The 15,720-nt window shown below is 37.3% G+C and overlaps 1 protein-coding gene across 3 annotated transcripts in view; it reads right to left on the minus strand.

Moving 5' to 3' along the window:
* Positions 1–15,720, minus strand: part of Ino80 (INO80 complex subunit) — a 150,342-nt gene that overhangs the window by 62,383 nt on the left and 72,239 nt on the right. For all 3 annotated transcript variants that reach the window (XM_005381275.2, XM_005381276.2, XM_013512574.1), the window contains 10 exons: positions 15,211–15,264; positions 14,172–14,375; positions 10,252–10,447; positions 8,664–8,731; positions 7,503–7,712; positions 6,961–7,041; positions 6,051–6,146; positions 2,284–2,343; positions 1,601–1,743; positions 58–142 (listed from right to left, as the gene is read on the minus strand). In XM_005381275.2, coding sequence (XP_005381332.1) covers positions 58–142; positions 1,601–1,743; positions 2,284–2,343; positions 6,051–6,146; positions 6,961–7,041; positions 7,503–7,712; positions 8,664–8,731; positions 10,252–10,447; positions 14,172–14,375; positions 15,211–15,264 — 1,197 coding nt within the window. The remainder of the gene's footprint in view (positions 1–57; positions 143–1,600; positions 1,744–2,283; positions 2,344–6,050; positions 6,147–6,960; positions 7,042–7,502; positions 7,713–8,663; positions 8,732–10,251; positions 10,448–14,171; positions 14,376–15,210; positions 15,265–15,720) is intronic.

Genomic DNA, 15,720 nt, shown 5'->3' on the forward strand with positions numbered 1-15,720 from the left:
CATGATGTATGAAACTCTGTCGTATAAAGAACCTGAGACCTACCAAGTAGTACCTACCTCGGCCATGGTGTTTTGAATGGGAGTCCCAGTTAGCAAAAGTCGATTCCGACACTGGAACTGTAAAAGGATCTTCCAACGAACACTGCCCAATAACACAAATGATAAATTCCCAAGTTAGCAGTAAATATTTCTTTAATTACCCTACTGATATTCTAGATTTCTAGAAATGCTTTCAAAATAACATTTAGTCATATTCCGTTATATACACAATTTTAAAATATTAAACAAAGCTGAAGACAAAATGAGAAGAACTGACTACTTTATACAGAAAACATGGTATGAAGACTTAGAAAATAATCAACATATAATTTATATCAAAACGAATGTAACTATTATGTACCACAAACATACACCAATTAAAACAAAAAAAGCAAAGAAAGAAAAAACAGCTCTTTGATAGGCAGAGAATTATCCCTTTCTAGCTTCAGAAAGTCTTCTACTGTCCTTAGACATTTTTCTATTTTTTTAAATATAAGTCATTTAATTAAAGGGCATTTATCTGTAACAGGAAGTATTATAATTATTAATCTGTGCCTTTGCAGTATGAGTTTGGAGCAAGAAATGGAAGAAATAAAGTGAACCTTCACTACTCCTGACCACAGGCACATCCTTCTTCAAAAGAATACAATATAAACTAATCCCTTTTAGAGATGGGAACTTCCACAGACGATGCCATCTGCTGATTAAGACGTATCTCTCAAACAAAGTCCAACAGATTCATCAAGAGTTAGATACAAATCAAAGCCAAGGGTTACCAGAACCGAGTAACACTACAGCCAAGCACTCTTCCACTCAGTTTGGGATCTTAAAGGTACTGAAACATTTTAAATATATCATAATAAAAAGATTCTTAGAGGTCAAATAACCATGCAAAGTCTGAGACAATCTATAAAACACAGAGAACCTCTAACCTTCAAAGTTTAATATTCTACTTCTAGCCAGGCATGGTGGCACACGCCTGTAATCCTAGCACTCGGGAGGCTGAGGCAGGAGGATCATTGCGAGTTTGAGACCAGCCTGGGCTACAAAGTGAGCTCAACGCCAGCATGAACTGCATAGCGAGACCCTGTCTCAAAAAAAAAAAAAAAAAAAAAGACAAAAAATAAAAATAAAAAGTAAAAAAAATTCTACTTATTTAGAATGCCTGTCTTACATAATCTCTCAAAAAAAGGCCAAAGATGAGCCCTTTCTAAATAAAAATTTTCCTTAAATAAAAAGATGAAAGTATCATAATTATTGAGTAGGTGGGTAAAAGTTGAAAAAAAAAAAAAATCTGTGTATTCTAAGCATCAATAGTGTCCTGTGAAAAAATGTAACAGAATTTTTGCCTTCTGGTCAGGTGCACAACTGAGGCACAGACCATGTCAAGCCATGTTCTGAAAACTCTCTAATCTTCATTAATTCCTATATAATACATATACACATATATATGTGTATATAAAAATATATACAATTGCTTATTACATATATAGATACAGGTATATACACATATACATATCTATGCACCCACCCATGGAGTTTGGTTTTTACTACTCATTACCTGGAACTACTCTTAAGTGCCTGAGCCTCATCCAGTACCATGTACTGCCACTTGACCCGCTGGAAATACTTTACATCCTGTACCACCAGCTGGTAGCTGGTGATAACTACATGGAAAGGGGCATCTTGAGTATAGAGGGTCTTCTGTAAATATAAGAGGAGAACAGTGAAAAGAAAGACCTAACAATTCTTAATAAAACAATGACACATAGACTGGATTTTCTAGGGACAAGATGTTCAAGACAGCCTTCAAGGTGTGCTTCTCCCACATACAGGGAGATGTGCGGCAAAGTAAATCATAAATGTTTTTAAAGCAATCATCTGTATAATAAATTGTGGTAACAGATCTCAATCTTATTAAAAACCGTCTTTTTGAATCTTGGACTTCAAGTCCAAATGAATGTCTTGTAAGAGGAAACACAATGTATCAAAAGGAAAGTACCTGTGCCCATTATGCAGAAATATATCAAACGTAAGATTTTATGCATGAAAAATTTCCTAGATCAACTACAGAATAATGACTGCTTGTATGTGTGGGTGCTTTTAAGTATGTACGTATATGGCCGGGGATATAGCTCAGTAGCACAAGCGCCTGCCTGCAAGTGCAATGTCCCAAGTTCGATTCCCCGTACCAAAAAAAAAAAAAAGGGTAAGTATGTACGTATATAGGAAACTGAAAGTTACCTGACTCCAGAATCTCCTGATAACTTTTCTATCATGAGGATTTCCCCAATATGGTAGCACCTGGAAAACAGATCAATATACACATTATTTTCTGATAATTTTAAAAATAGCATGACAACTATGTTATTCAGAGTGATTTAGAAAGAAGCTAATAGAATGAAGGTAGGAGTTTCTCTTCTGGTAATGATAAACTAGGTGGTTTGAACAACATTCCTGCTGAACAAATAAACACACACATATATACATTCCACCCCTCCCACACACAATGTATGTTTGAAGCTGAGACCATGGAGAATTACAGAGCTAAGAACTAGAAAAGGAAGCCCACTGAAGTAAATCTAGTATGTAGTCCTCTTTCCTCTGACTTTGGGGGAAGAGCCAGAAGTCTTAGAATGCCAGATTGTTAGTAACAGGGCTGAGGACACACTACAATGTCACTATGTATGAGCCTGTCCTTCCCTTGGATGGCACTTGGCAGCAGCATTCACTGTATTTTTCATCAAACCCCATAAAGACACAAAATAGAACTTTGAGAACTGCTTCAGAAAAACAGGGTAAGTCTCTATGAAAGAAAGGGGATTAATGGCAATGTGTCCTTCATTGTAATACATTTTTAAAAATCAATATTCACCATATTTTTCAATTATACTCTCTGCATCTTTGACTATAACTATAAACCTGAGAAGAGAGTATCCACCTGTGTGCTAACAGGAAATGAATATATCTCCAACAATGACTCAACTACTACAGAGGTCACCAAAACTTTTCTGTAAATACTCTAAACATTGTATTCCCTTCCATCTTTCTCAAAGCTCAGCTCTACTGTCATGTAAATGAAGGCATAAGTAGTACATGAAGAGCGAAGCTGGGTTCCAATTAGATATATATTTTAATTTATGTAATGTTGTGAAATATTATTTTACCAACAATTTAAAAATGCAAAAACTATTTTTAGCTTCTATGCCATATAAAAACAATATGGTGTGTTCTTTAGGAAGCAGAATTGCTATATAACCTAGCAACTCCAGTCAGGCATATACCCAAAAGCAATGAAAATAAGATAGATGTTTAAACAAAAACCGTACACAAATGATCATAACAGTACTGTTCACAATGGCCAAAGGTTAGAAATAACCAAAAATATCCATCAACAGATAAATGAATAAATAAAATGTGATAAACAGATATAAGGGAATATCATTCAGACAGAAAGAAGCACTGATATATCCTACAACATGGGTAGTTTCCAAGTTTGGAAAGTTTATGCCAAGTGAAAAAAACCAAATATAAAAGATCACACACTGTATGCTTCACATTTAAATGTAAATCTAGCTACAGAAAGCAGATTTGTGGTTACCTGAGACTAGAAGGAGAGGGGAAGAAAGTAATGAGTACAGTATAGGGTTTAAATATGGGGTGATAAAAAAGTTCTTTAAATAGACAGCCGTGATAGTTGCACAATGTCATGAATGTACTTAATGCTACTATCTGTACAGTTTAACACATCTGCAATGGGGACACAATCCATATGTCTTGCTATCAGGGACTCTGATTTATGTGTTTGAACCACTGGTGGTACAAGCTGTCTGATGGGATAGTCAAGCTGGCGGGAATGTGTTAAAATGGTAAACTCTGTTATATATATTTTACTGCGATTTTAAAAATTAGGACAATAAATATTAAAGCGGTAGCAATTAGACTTGGCCCAGAGGCAGTATTTTATAGACTCTTAAGAGTATTGAAAGGAAGTGTAATATGCAAATAGAAGCATAGACACATTTTAAGTGCAAGGCTGGAACATAACCAGTGCAACACTGCCATCTATTGGCCAGCAGAGGGACTACTCAAAATGTAAGTGGTTTGTTAGAAATTTAAATGTTTTAACATCCTCACTGTTCAGTGTGTACCAAGCATTGTATGAGAAAGCAAAAAAGTGCAGTAATCATACTTTACATGACAAACAATTCAAGAAAAAATATTCCATAAACTATGCTACACTGTAACGACCTCATTGCCTTAGCTGAAAACGGGTATGCTGGTTAAAGCTATACACAAAATATACCTGGTATAGTTTCTAAATTCACAACTCCGCCACAGAAAAGGATCACAGGCACAGCTGCTTCAGTAGCAGATCCCAGAAACATCCCCATTTTTGCAAACCATAATCCAGAAAAACAGCTGCCTCTCACTGCCATTCTACCCATTTGCTATTTAACCTGTACAGAAGAACCCTCTTATGAGAACCAAAATTAGAGAAACTGTCAATATTTCCTGATACATACTGTCCATAAAATCCCCCTCATTTTTATTATATCCTGTGGGGACTGAACATACATTTAACTCATTTCCCACCCTTTTAAATTGTAAACATGTAATAAATCCTATGCATTCTTTTATTATTTTCCTTTATTTGTTTGAGACAGGGTCTCACTATGTAGTTCAGGATGGCCTTGAATTCACCAGGTAACAAAGGCTACCCTCAAACTTGTGGCAACTCTCCTGCCTCAGCCTTCCAAATGCTGGGATTACAGGTGTGCACAACCATGCCTAGCTCCCACTCTTTCTTACATCCCAGCAATATGCCATGACTAACCCTGTGTTGATATGCCTGTCTTGAACACTTTTTTCTTTTTTGGTACTGGGAATCGAACTCAAGACCTTGCGCTTGCCAGGCAGAAACTTTGCCACTGAGCTACATCCCTAGCCCTTATCACATCTGTCTTACCCAACTGATCCAACACACTTCTCTGCTGATCACTTCATTCCTCAGTATCAGTTCTTTTCCTATGAGTTAATTAAACCAACCTTCACATTGGGTATCTACTTCAGATAGCATATGCATGACCAAAATTAAATTCTGGCCTTAAGTCAGGCATGAGAGCATCTCTATAGGCATGCCTATGGTCCTAGTTACTTTGGCAGCTGAGGCAGGAGGATTTCTTGAGCACAAGACAACACAGCAGGACTTTTTAAAAAAAGTTTTTGGCTCATAAATGAACATATTTATAAAAATATTAAGAGATGAGGAAGCAATGCCATAAAGTATACAATATATATCTTGATGATATGGCAAAATCTATGTTAAACCAAATAAAGTAGGTATTTTCAATCATAACAATTTGATAAGACACGACAATTTAGCAATAATCACTCAAACTGGACTTTGGTTTTCCCATTTATTAAATATAAAGATGTAATAAGTACTCTTACTGCTCTCACAGGTAATTTTTGTTTGGTTGGTTTTTGTTTTTTTGTTTTGAGACAAGGTCTCACCATGTAGCTCAGGTTATGCTTAAACTTGCTGTGTCGCCCAAACTGGCCTTGAACACAATCCTCCTGCCTCAACTTCCCCCTGTACGGATTACAGGCATGCACCACCATTCCTAGTTTCCACAAGTAATTTTTATAGACAACAAATATAATGTGTTTCTGAAACAACTTAAGAAATGTAAAACTAGTGCCCATAATCCCAGCACTTAGGAAACTGAGATAGGAGGATCATCGTGAGTCCGAGGCTACATAGCCAGATCCTGTCTCAAAAAAAACCAGCTGCCTCTCACCGCCATCCTACCCCATTTGCTATTTAACCTGTACAGAAGAACCCTGTTATGAGAACCAAAATTAGAGAAACTGTCTGGGCTACATAGCCCAGATCCTGTCTCAAAAAAAAAAAAAAGTAAAACTATTAGGAGTGATTAAATTAGTAAGGCAAGAAAAGAAGAAAAAGTATAAATTGCAATACATTCTTTTGTTGGATAGATTTTTACCTTAAATTTAGGAACAAATCTAGTAAACTCCTGGTGCCAATTGTTCAGTGTGGAAGCAGGTGATATTATTAAGAAAGGCCCCCAAATGTTCTCTCTCTGCAATGGAAAAACTAGTCAGCCAACTGTAGGAAAGCTGAAGATAATTATAATTATAATCAAAATTATAATTAATGAAAATAGCACTTTATAACATGCATTATAACAACAGAAATATTTCACAAACCTCCAAAACTGTACATTCAATAGTGAGTTATATTAATATAATAATGGGGGAGAAACACTGAGCAACTACTCCCTTTTCTGACCTACTACAGGTTTTAATTCACATCACTCACAAAACATTCATGGCATATTGACTTGTATGTACTCTTCTCTCCTATACTAAATTATCATAATATTTTACTATTTAATTGGGATAGAACTTTTCTTTTTCACAAGTTGTATATTTACATATAATCCTCATTTAATTCTCACAAAATTCCTGTACAATAGATACTATTCATACTTTAGAGAAAAGGAAACTAAGTCTCAAGAGTTGAAGTGTGAAGTTAGTTCAAACAAGGTTAAGGGGACTGCCCAAGTTTACACTGCCAGGAAGGATAGCTGAGATGGGAACGCAGGTTTTCTGATTTGACTCCAGCATCCTTGCCGCTACACAGGTGATTCTCACTGGAGGATAGGAGGCAGTGATTCAAAGCATACATGTTCAAAACCTGTCCTGGCCTCCCTCAAAAGCAGAATGGTCACTATTCTATGTAAAGGCTTTGTAAAGGCCTTGGGGCAAGGATCAAATCCTAGTATCCTGGAATGTAACAGAGCTCACCATAGTGCTTCTAAAAAATGCTGATTCTGAATAGAAAAATGACCCTAAATTCTGGAGGAGGAAGACTGAGAGATTGCATCTACCCACCTCAGCCAAGTGGGCCAGGAGGGCAATGCTCTGTACTGTTTTGCCAAGACCCATTTCATCAGCAAGAATGCCATTAATACCCTGGGGAGAAAAGAATACATTGTCAATACTTCCTGCATTTCACCACAAATGGTTGTACTTACTGCCAAAAAGAACCAAGATGACAGGCCTGATAAAAGCGAAGTGACTGGAGGTACTCCCCCTTAGTACTGTTATCTACTGCTGTAACAGTTCCTTTTTGTCAATGCCACAGCTACAACTATGATTCATGATATATGAGACCAACAGGCTAAGCCAGTTCTTAGCTAATCCAACCCAGACACAGAGGCAAACAATCAGATTTACCTAGACCACCTAAGACAAACTGTATCATGATGCAGACATTCTCCAGTAAAAATACGGAGGTTAGAAATATAGAAACAGTGTTCTGCTTCTTGTCAAAAGAAAAAACTTTTTAAAGAACTCATTTCACAATTACATCAACCCAAAAAGAAACAGGTAATAAACAAAAGTGAACACTTTGACATAGTTCTAAAATTTACCTGCTCATAGAGATTAGCCAACCAATTCATGCCTTTCAGCTGGTAACCTTTTAGTTTGCCATTAAAAATTGTGGGCTGCGGAATATCTTCACCAGCCCGGATGGATGGGTTTGCCAGGCTGTAACTTTCCCCAAACCCACTGCCAGACTTGTTTGCTGCCCGAAGAGCAGCTGCTCGACTTTCTTTTGCATCTTCATCAAATGACCTAGTCTAGAAAATTTTTAAAAATAAAAAGAAAAATATAAGAAAAAAATTAAACAAAAATAAACAACAACCTATCTACACTACACTAAGAAAAATAACTGGAACAGAATATCTGATAATTGGATAATGTAATGTCATATATATCATATTATATTCGATACATTATATTGAAGTATATTATTGATATCATGTGGTTACTGACAATTTATATTAAGAATATAATGTCTCTGATGGACACACAATAAGCCATATTACATTATTTGCCACAGTAAGGAATTTGTTAAAGATTTGATAGAAAATATGACTGACTGCTTTGAGTTGGTAGGGGAAGGTAGCATTCATGTCTTTCACTTGGACCCAATCAAAGTTACAAAGAGGCTCTTACCCAGTATTTTATATTGCCTTTCCTTTATTTGTTCAACCTAACTGATTTTATATTTGATATCATATATAATATAACAGAAAGTTATTACTGAAGTAAAAGAATGTAGTAACTCAGCAGTTTCCTCAATGCATATGGCTTTTTTTTAATAAGCCCAGAGTATGGTCTTTTTCACCAAACAACCACAATGTATTTCATACTATGTTATCAATCATTATTGAAGACGACGTGTGCATGCGTGTGTGCACGCGTGCGCACACACGGCAAACTGTTCTAATTTTATTGAACATATTAACAGTGTTCATTACTCTGCCTTTTTTTTTTTTTTGGTACCGGGAATTGCACTCTGGACCTTGTGCCTGCCAGGCAGGTGCTTGTGCTGTTGAGCTATATCCCCAGCTCTGCCTTTTTTCAAGTATTCCCACAGACACGGCAGTTCTGTACACACAGCCACATGCTGGCTAATGCTTTTAACTGAAAATGTGACTCAGTAAGAATAAAGGAAGAACACTAAGCAAAAGACTGGGATATTTCCAGGACCAACTACAGTATACACTGTGACTGTCAAGACTCACCCGGGCTTGGTGAATATGGTAAGCATTTTCAGCATTTTTCAGGGCCTGGGCTTTAAAATGGTTACTATCTGAAAAGAAAATTTATAGATTAACACACTTTATGTCCTTCAAAGACAATTCACATTAATATACAAGGATCCCAAATGCCCCATTCTACTTATCACTGGGCTCAAGAAGGACTAAGAGGGTAAAGCTAAATATTTTGACAGAGATCAGGAGCTAGAAACAAAAGAGAGATGGCCTCCAGCAATCAAAACCAGTTTACAAAAATCACTAAGGGGCTGGGCATGGTGTTGCATGCCTGTAATCACAGCACTGGGAAGGCTTGAGACAGGAGGGTCACCTCGAGTTTGAGACTTCAAGGCCAGCCTGAACACATAGCAGGACCTTGTCTGGAAAAAACCACCCCTACGACCCAGATCACCAGCGAAATGAAATCCACTGTCTCTCATTCCTACAGAATTTCTTTCTTCTTCTTTTTTTTTTTTTTTTAAATCTTTTTGAGGCAGGGTCTTCCTATGTAGTTCACATTGGCCTTGAGCTTACTTTGTAGGCCAGGTGGGTTTTGAACTCACAATGATCCTCCTGCCTCAGCCTCCCAAGTGCTGGGATTACAGGCGTGTGCCACCATGCCTGGCTGAGAATCTCTTTTTTTGTCTCAGTTTTTAAAAAAATTTTTTTAGTTTATTAATACATAATGTTTACATTCATTGTAGGAAGTTGGTACATGTGGATAACACATCTTAATTCATTTGTTCATCCCCTCTCCCTTCCCTCCACCCATCTCCTCATCCCTTTCCCCTCTGGGAACAATCCAACTCCCTACTTCCTATTATCTATCTTTTATTTTGCCTGGAAATTCTTCTACAAAATGACACCAGTAGCCAGGACAAATAATACCATGAGGATTGAAAATTGTATTTATGCTGGGTGAAACTACTTCAGATAAAATATAGGCATGTGTAACCCTCTAGACACACTGAAACATTATCATTATCTTTTATTTCTGGGTAAACATGTTCTTGGGAACTACTCTCTGGGAAAAACCTCTTAAACTTTACCCTGATTTCTCCCTCTCCTTGTGGTCCTGAAAATACCAAAACTGAACAAAAATACCAAACTATCTTATGCTTGTACCATCAAGAATCTTGTTATGTGAGAGATGATTTTCTCTGCTGAGACATGTTCTGGGTTTTTATTTTTGTTTTGTGAGATAGGAGCTCACTATGTAGTCCAGGCTGGCTTCAAACTCACAATCCTCCTTCCTCAGTCTAGCTTTCTGCCAAGACGCATTTACTGAATTCTCATTTAATACCTTCTATTTCTACTAACAATTCCAACATATAAAACATTCCTAAATTTACAAGATCATGTCACCATATCTTTCACTTGCAAATTCCTGAGAAGTTATTTTATAAGCTTCTTTTCCAGAGGCATACTCTCCCTCCTTTTAATACAACAAATCCCTGTTTTCTGATCAATATTACCTATTAATCAAGACAAAACTTACATGAATTAATAACATATATAACCTCTGATATGAAAAATGGAAGGTACCTATTTTCTCTGTTCCTGACTCAGGACTCACCATAATCTTCCTGTGCGATGTTTACTACTACCCCTCCACCAATGTCAATTTGTCTCTGAGTAGAACTATCTTCCAGTTTCCTTAGGATTTCTTCCTGGATCCCATCATGACCCATGTCTCGTTTGCGGCTCATGAAATGGGCATACAACTCTGTCTGGGTGATCAAGAAGTTCAGTTTTCGTTGTTGCCTCTTGGCCTGAAGCAGGGAAAAGATGAAAGTAACAATAGAGCCAAATCATCAATTATATCCAAGGAAGAGTCAACAGAATTCATTAAACCTTTATACAGTTTACATATACTTTAATAAATCCTTTACTTAAAAAAGGTTAAAAAACGCTCATGAACAATTTTATTCTAGCCAAGTCAAGGTACTGAAAAGAAGAAATAACTTTCATCTATAATCTACAAATGAACTATTTTTTGCTGTCTTTTATAATATAAAATCTTTTCTCCTTTAGGTTTTTATCTGAAATATTTATTTCTTTGCTACGGTATTTTTACGTGATGGCACTGAGACATCAAGTAAATTCAAACACAGTGTTTTATAACCTAGGTAGTACATACACATGCACAGCCTTGTTATTTTTAAAAATAATACCCAAACTGAACTATCTCTATCTTTTGCTTATATCATCAAGAATCTTGTTCCATGAGAGATGATGCGTCAACTCATCACCAAAACGCAAAGTAATTGAGTAGGAGCTACAAATTGTTTGCAATGGCAACAAAGCAATTATGTGAGTACAACATGTCAATCAAAAGAGTAAGGTACAAAAAAAAATTTTAAAAAACAACAAAAAAAGAGTAAGGTAGTCCCCGCAAAAATCTGTGCCTCATCTATGATAATGAGGACTATAAAATATTAACATAAGCCAGGCACAGTGGGGTGAGGCTGCAGCACCAGCCCTTAAACTTGAGCCCACAAGTTTAAGAACAGCATGGACAACACAGCAGGACTCTATCATCAAAAAGCAAAATGAAAAATAAACATATAGACCAAATATACACCACTACTGTTTTCACTGAACACAGGGACTCACATATCCTAAGACCACACTCTATCACTGAAATATACACTTAGTCTTGTACTGGCTTTTTAAAATGTGAAAAAACTAAATTAAAACTGCCTCAGAAATAATCAGGTAAGGAAAACAATCATTGTGTCAATAAATAAAACTATTCTTAAACTATGAGTAAACAATAAAAATTACACTAAGTAAAGCATATTCTATAAACACCAAATTAAAGAGTCATTATTTTGAGTAACTATTTTATAATAAAATTCACATAAAGCATACTTGATTTATCCTTGACCCATCTCCTTGAAAAGAAAATAAGGAACACAGCAAAGAAAGGACAAAAGTCTCAAAGTATACTCTGTAAGATTTCATACCATGTAAAATTAATCCTTTCATCTTTCAGAATTTACAATACTTGATCCAGATTCAAATTAGAAGAAAATGTGAGAAGTTTGTAATAGCTAAATCTTGGAAACAGCCTAAATGTCCATCAACCAAGGAATGGATAAAGAAGATGTGGTTTCTTTAATATATAACGGAGTACTACTGTGCCATAAAGAAGGTGTAGCCTAAGACATTCTTAGGTAAATGGATGCACCTTGAGACCATACTCAAGTGAAATAAATCAGACACACATATGTAAACACTGCACCATCTCTCTGCTATGAGAAACTGAAAGTGTAAATAAGGACCAAAATATATATTAGGTATTGTAAAATAGGAAGAAAATGTTCAAAAGGGGAGGGGGAACAAGGAAGGAGGTAGGGGGAAAGGAAAGAACGCAAAAGTTAAAAAAAGTGAGAAAAGAAGGAAAAAATGGAAACAAACTTTCGTAAATAGGGAAGGGAGAAGGGTTTAAAGGGAGGGTAGGGGAATGGGAAAAAAGAATCAAAGTTATACCATGTACAGTATAAATTCCCTATGATAAATGTGATCATTATGTGTATCTAAAATAAAATCTGATTAAAAAAGAAAATGTGAGAGAAAACTGAGATTGTTCTCTTAAAGGATGCTGATATTCCATAGCTTAAATGCTACTTTAAAAAACCTTTCAGTAACACATTTACTTTGTATGCAAAGATAAGAAGTCTTCCTCAAAGCCATGATAAAGGATGGATAATCAAGAGCTCACCTACTTTGAAGAGTACTACACATAACTAAAAGAAAACAATGCCTGCTAATCCACTGATGTCCTTTCTTGTCTAAACCTCCATTTTTCTTGCATTCCTATCAATTATTTTCTCAACAGCAATCCAATAACTTAATTCCCCTTACTCTAATAATATATACTATATACCCTAGATCAAATGACAACAAGTTTAACAACATGGGCCACAAGCTGGGCATAGTGGTGCATGGCTGTAATCTTAACACTCAGGAGGTTGAAGCAGGGAGACTGCCATGAGATCAAGGCCAGTGCAAGTTTCAAGGTCGTCCCAACTACATAGTGAGACCCTGTCTCAAGAAAACAGAATAAAGGGGCTGGCATGTTGGCACACTCCTGTAATCTAGTACTTAGGAAGCTGAGGCAAGAGGATCGCTGTGAGTTCAGCACCAGCCTGGGTGACATAGTGAGTTCAAGGCCAGCCTAAACTGCAGAGCAAGATCCTGTCTCAAAAACGAACAGCCAACCAATATGGACCACAAGTTGAAATAGTCAAATAGGTGCGGTGTGGCAAGGGGGGCCCACAGGGGGATGCTCAAAAGAACTGGGCTAACTGCACTGTTCCTATCTGTTCAGTTTACACTCACACCTATCTAAAAAAAAAAAAAAAAAACCAGCACTTGAAAACAAATTATGATTAACTATTACATCCTTTTTTTTTTGTTCATTCCTTCTTACTCCTGTTGCTTCTCCAGATAATATAGAAGAATATGATTGCACAGAACAGAGGAAGAGCACACAGGAGGGGTAAAAGGCCCAGAAGAGTGCCTTACTGGATAAATAAAAATTATATTTTTAAAAACTGCCTAGCTGGGCATGGTAGCATATGCCTGTAATCCCAGCACTCAGGAGGCTGAGGCAGGAGGATTGCTGTGAGCTCAAGGCCAGCCTGAGCTACAAGGTAAGTTCAAGGTCAGCCTGTCTCAAAACGAGAAAACAAACAAACAACAACAACAAAAAAAAAAAAAACACTTGGGTCTAGGGATGTAACTCAGTGGCAGAATACCTGCCTAGTGTGCACAAGAACCCGGGGCATGGCAGAGTGGTAAAAAGAAAGAAAATAAAAAGAAAAATACTAATTCGGTGGAGGAGGGGCACCAGGATAGAACTCACAACCTCATGCTTGCCAGGCAGGTGCTGTGTCCCTGAGCCATATCCCCGGGCAAAAAAACTAATTTCTGACAGTTTGGTTTAATATACAGTTTTCAAAGTACAAACTAATCTCTTAATTTGGTGGTAGTAACTATGGTTTTCAAAATTTCATGTTTTATCCTATGTAGCCTCAATGTAGTCACAGGTAGGGGGTTTTGAAGGTAGCTGGATTAGGGAAAATGAATGTGTATTAAGAGTAGCCTAGGGGCTGGGGATTTAGCTCAGCGGCAAAAGCGCCTGCCTGGCAAGCACAAGGTCGTGAGTTCGGTTCCAGGTACCAGAGAAAAACAAAAAAACAAAAAAACAAACAAAAAAAAAAAAGAGTAGCCTAACCTGGGTGTGGGTAGCACCAAAGGCAGGTAGCCTAGAAGGGATAAAAGGGAGATGCAGACTGCCATCACTGTTTCACTGATCACTGCTTCTTTCTGCAGTGATCTGTTTCTCCTCTGCAATCCCCTCTGCTATGCCACCCGACTATGGACTGAAACCTCTACACACTGTCAGCTGAAGTAAACCTTTCCTCCTTTAACTTTGGGTATCAGGTATTTTGTCATGCAAGGAGAAATGTATCTAAGACACCATACCTCCCGCATTTCCTCATCCAATTTCCGCTGTTCCAAAGCTTCCTTCTCTGCACGCTTGCGGTGCTCCTTCTCTACCTTCTCATATTTCTTCCAGTACAGAAGCATTTCCTTGGTGAGGCGGCGGGCACGAGGCAAAGTCTCCTTACAGTTCTTCTGGGCCTGCAGGGCAGCTCGGCGCACCTCCTTCATGCACTGGTGGGCAAGCTGAGAACAGCAACATCATCATGATCGGGTAGGACCCAAGACCAGGGACAGGTCTCTCTTAACTCTAAATCACATCACATCTTAAATCTATTCGGTAGGAACAGTACTTTCATGGCCACATCTCTTTCTCCCTCAATTTGATTAATATCCCTATATAATACTGCAGCCCAACTTTGAAGGTAATGTGAGAAATAAGAAATCTGTCCACGTCAACCACCTAGGGCCAGGGATATAGCGCAGCGGCACAGTGCCTGGCAAAGTGCAAGGTCCTGGGTTTGACTTCTGATACTGAAACACCTAAACACACACACATACACACACACACACAGGTACACATACAATCAACCACTTAGAAGGTGTCAAGTATAACAACTAAGAGGACCTGAGATGTGCTGGTTAAGTTTCAAAGTATTATCAGACACATTAACAATAGCTATTACTGCCTAGTATATGTTAAGTACTACTTTAAATTTAGTATGTATTAATTTATTCTCCACTAAAACCCTCTGTTATCTCATCTAATCCTCACAACATCCCTCAAAAGTTGTGTTACTTCCCTCTAATGGAAGGTGTTCCCATCAGCAGTTCTTAGAGAAAGAGACTAAGCACAGGAAAACTCCGTATCTCCCCAGTGAATCAAGGGTGGACTATGGTTTCGTGCACAAAGGACCAAATACCAAAAATGTAAGGAAGAACAATTTTACTTATTAAATAAAGAATATTTATAAACGCTCTTAGATACTATTAGATTTATGATCAACAACTGACAGACAAAAATACTAGCAAGAACATATGAAAAGAAAATGAAACAGAAAATATAAAACTACAGTGTTACCTTTCGGCTATTAGTGAGAAACAGGTTCCGAGCTGAAGCTTTCTGCTTGTTGGCCTAAAAGATTTAAAAGTAGTATTTTTTAGGATTCATTTTTTGAAATAAGATTATGTAGACTGACAGTATTTTTTATTCAATTCCTAAAGGACTGAAAAATAAAACATCAATTATATACATGCACAACACATTACTTTTAAAAGCTACATCAGTGTACTGTTTTGGCACATATAAAACTATTAAAGAAACATTAAGAATAAACTACTATTGAGAGCACCAGATTCCAGAATGGTGATGGTGGCAGCACAGAGAATCTGTTCCTTGGGATTGGATTCAGAGTGCTCAGCAAACCAGGTACTTGACCCCTCCAGCCAAGAGAGAGGGAAGCCTGGCTACTGCTCCACCTGGCAGCACCTTGGCATCATCCACATGGTGCTGGTTTTAGGTGCATGCTGAATAGAAAAGTTGTGGGTTCAGGAAGGCTTCCACCCAGATTTCACAAGGCCCGAGTGGCCA

This window comes from Chinchilla lanigera, unplaced genomic scaffold (assembly GCF_000276665.1).
Source record: "Chinchilla lanigera isolate Chin_1 unplaced genomic scaffold, ChiLan1.0 scaffold00015, whole genome shotgun sequence".
Lineage (NCBI taxonomy): Eukaryota > Metazoa > Chordata > Mammalia > Rodentia > Chinchillidae > Chinchilla > Chinchilla lanigera.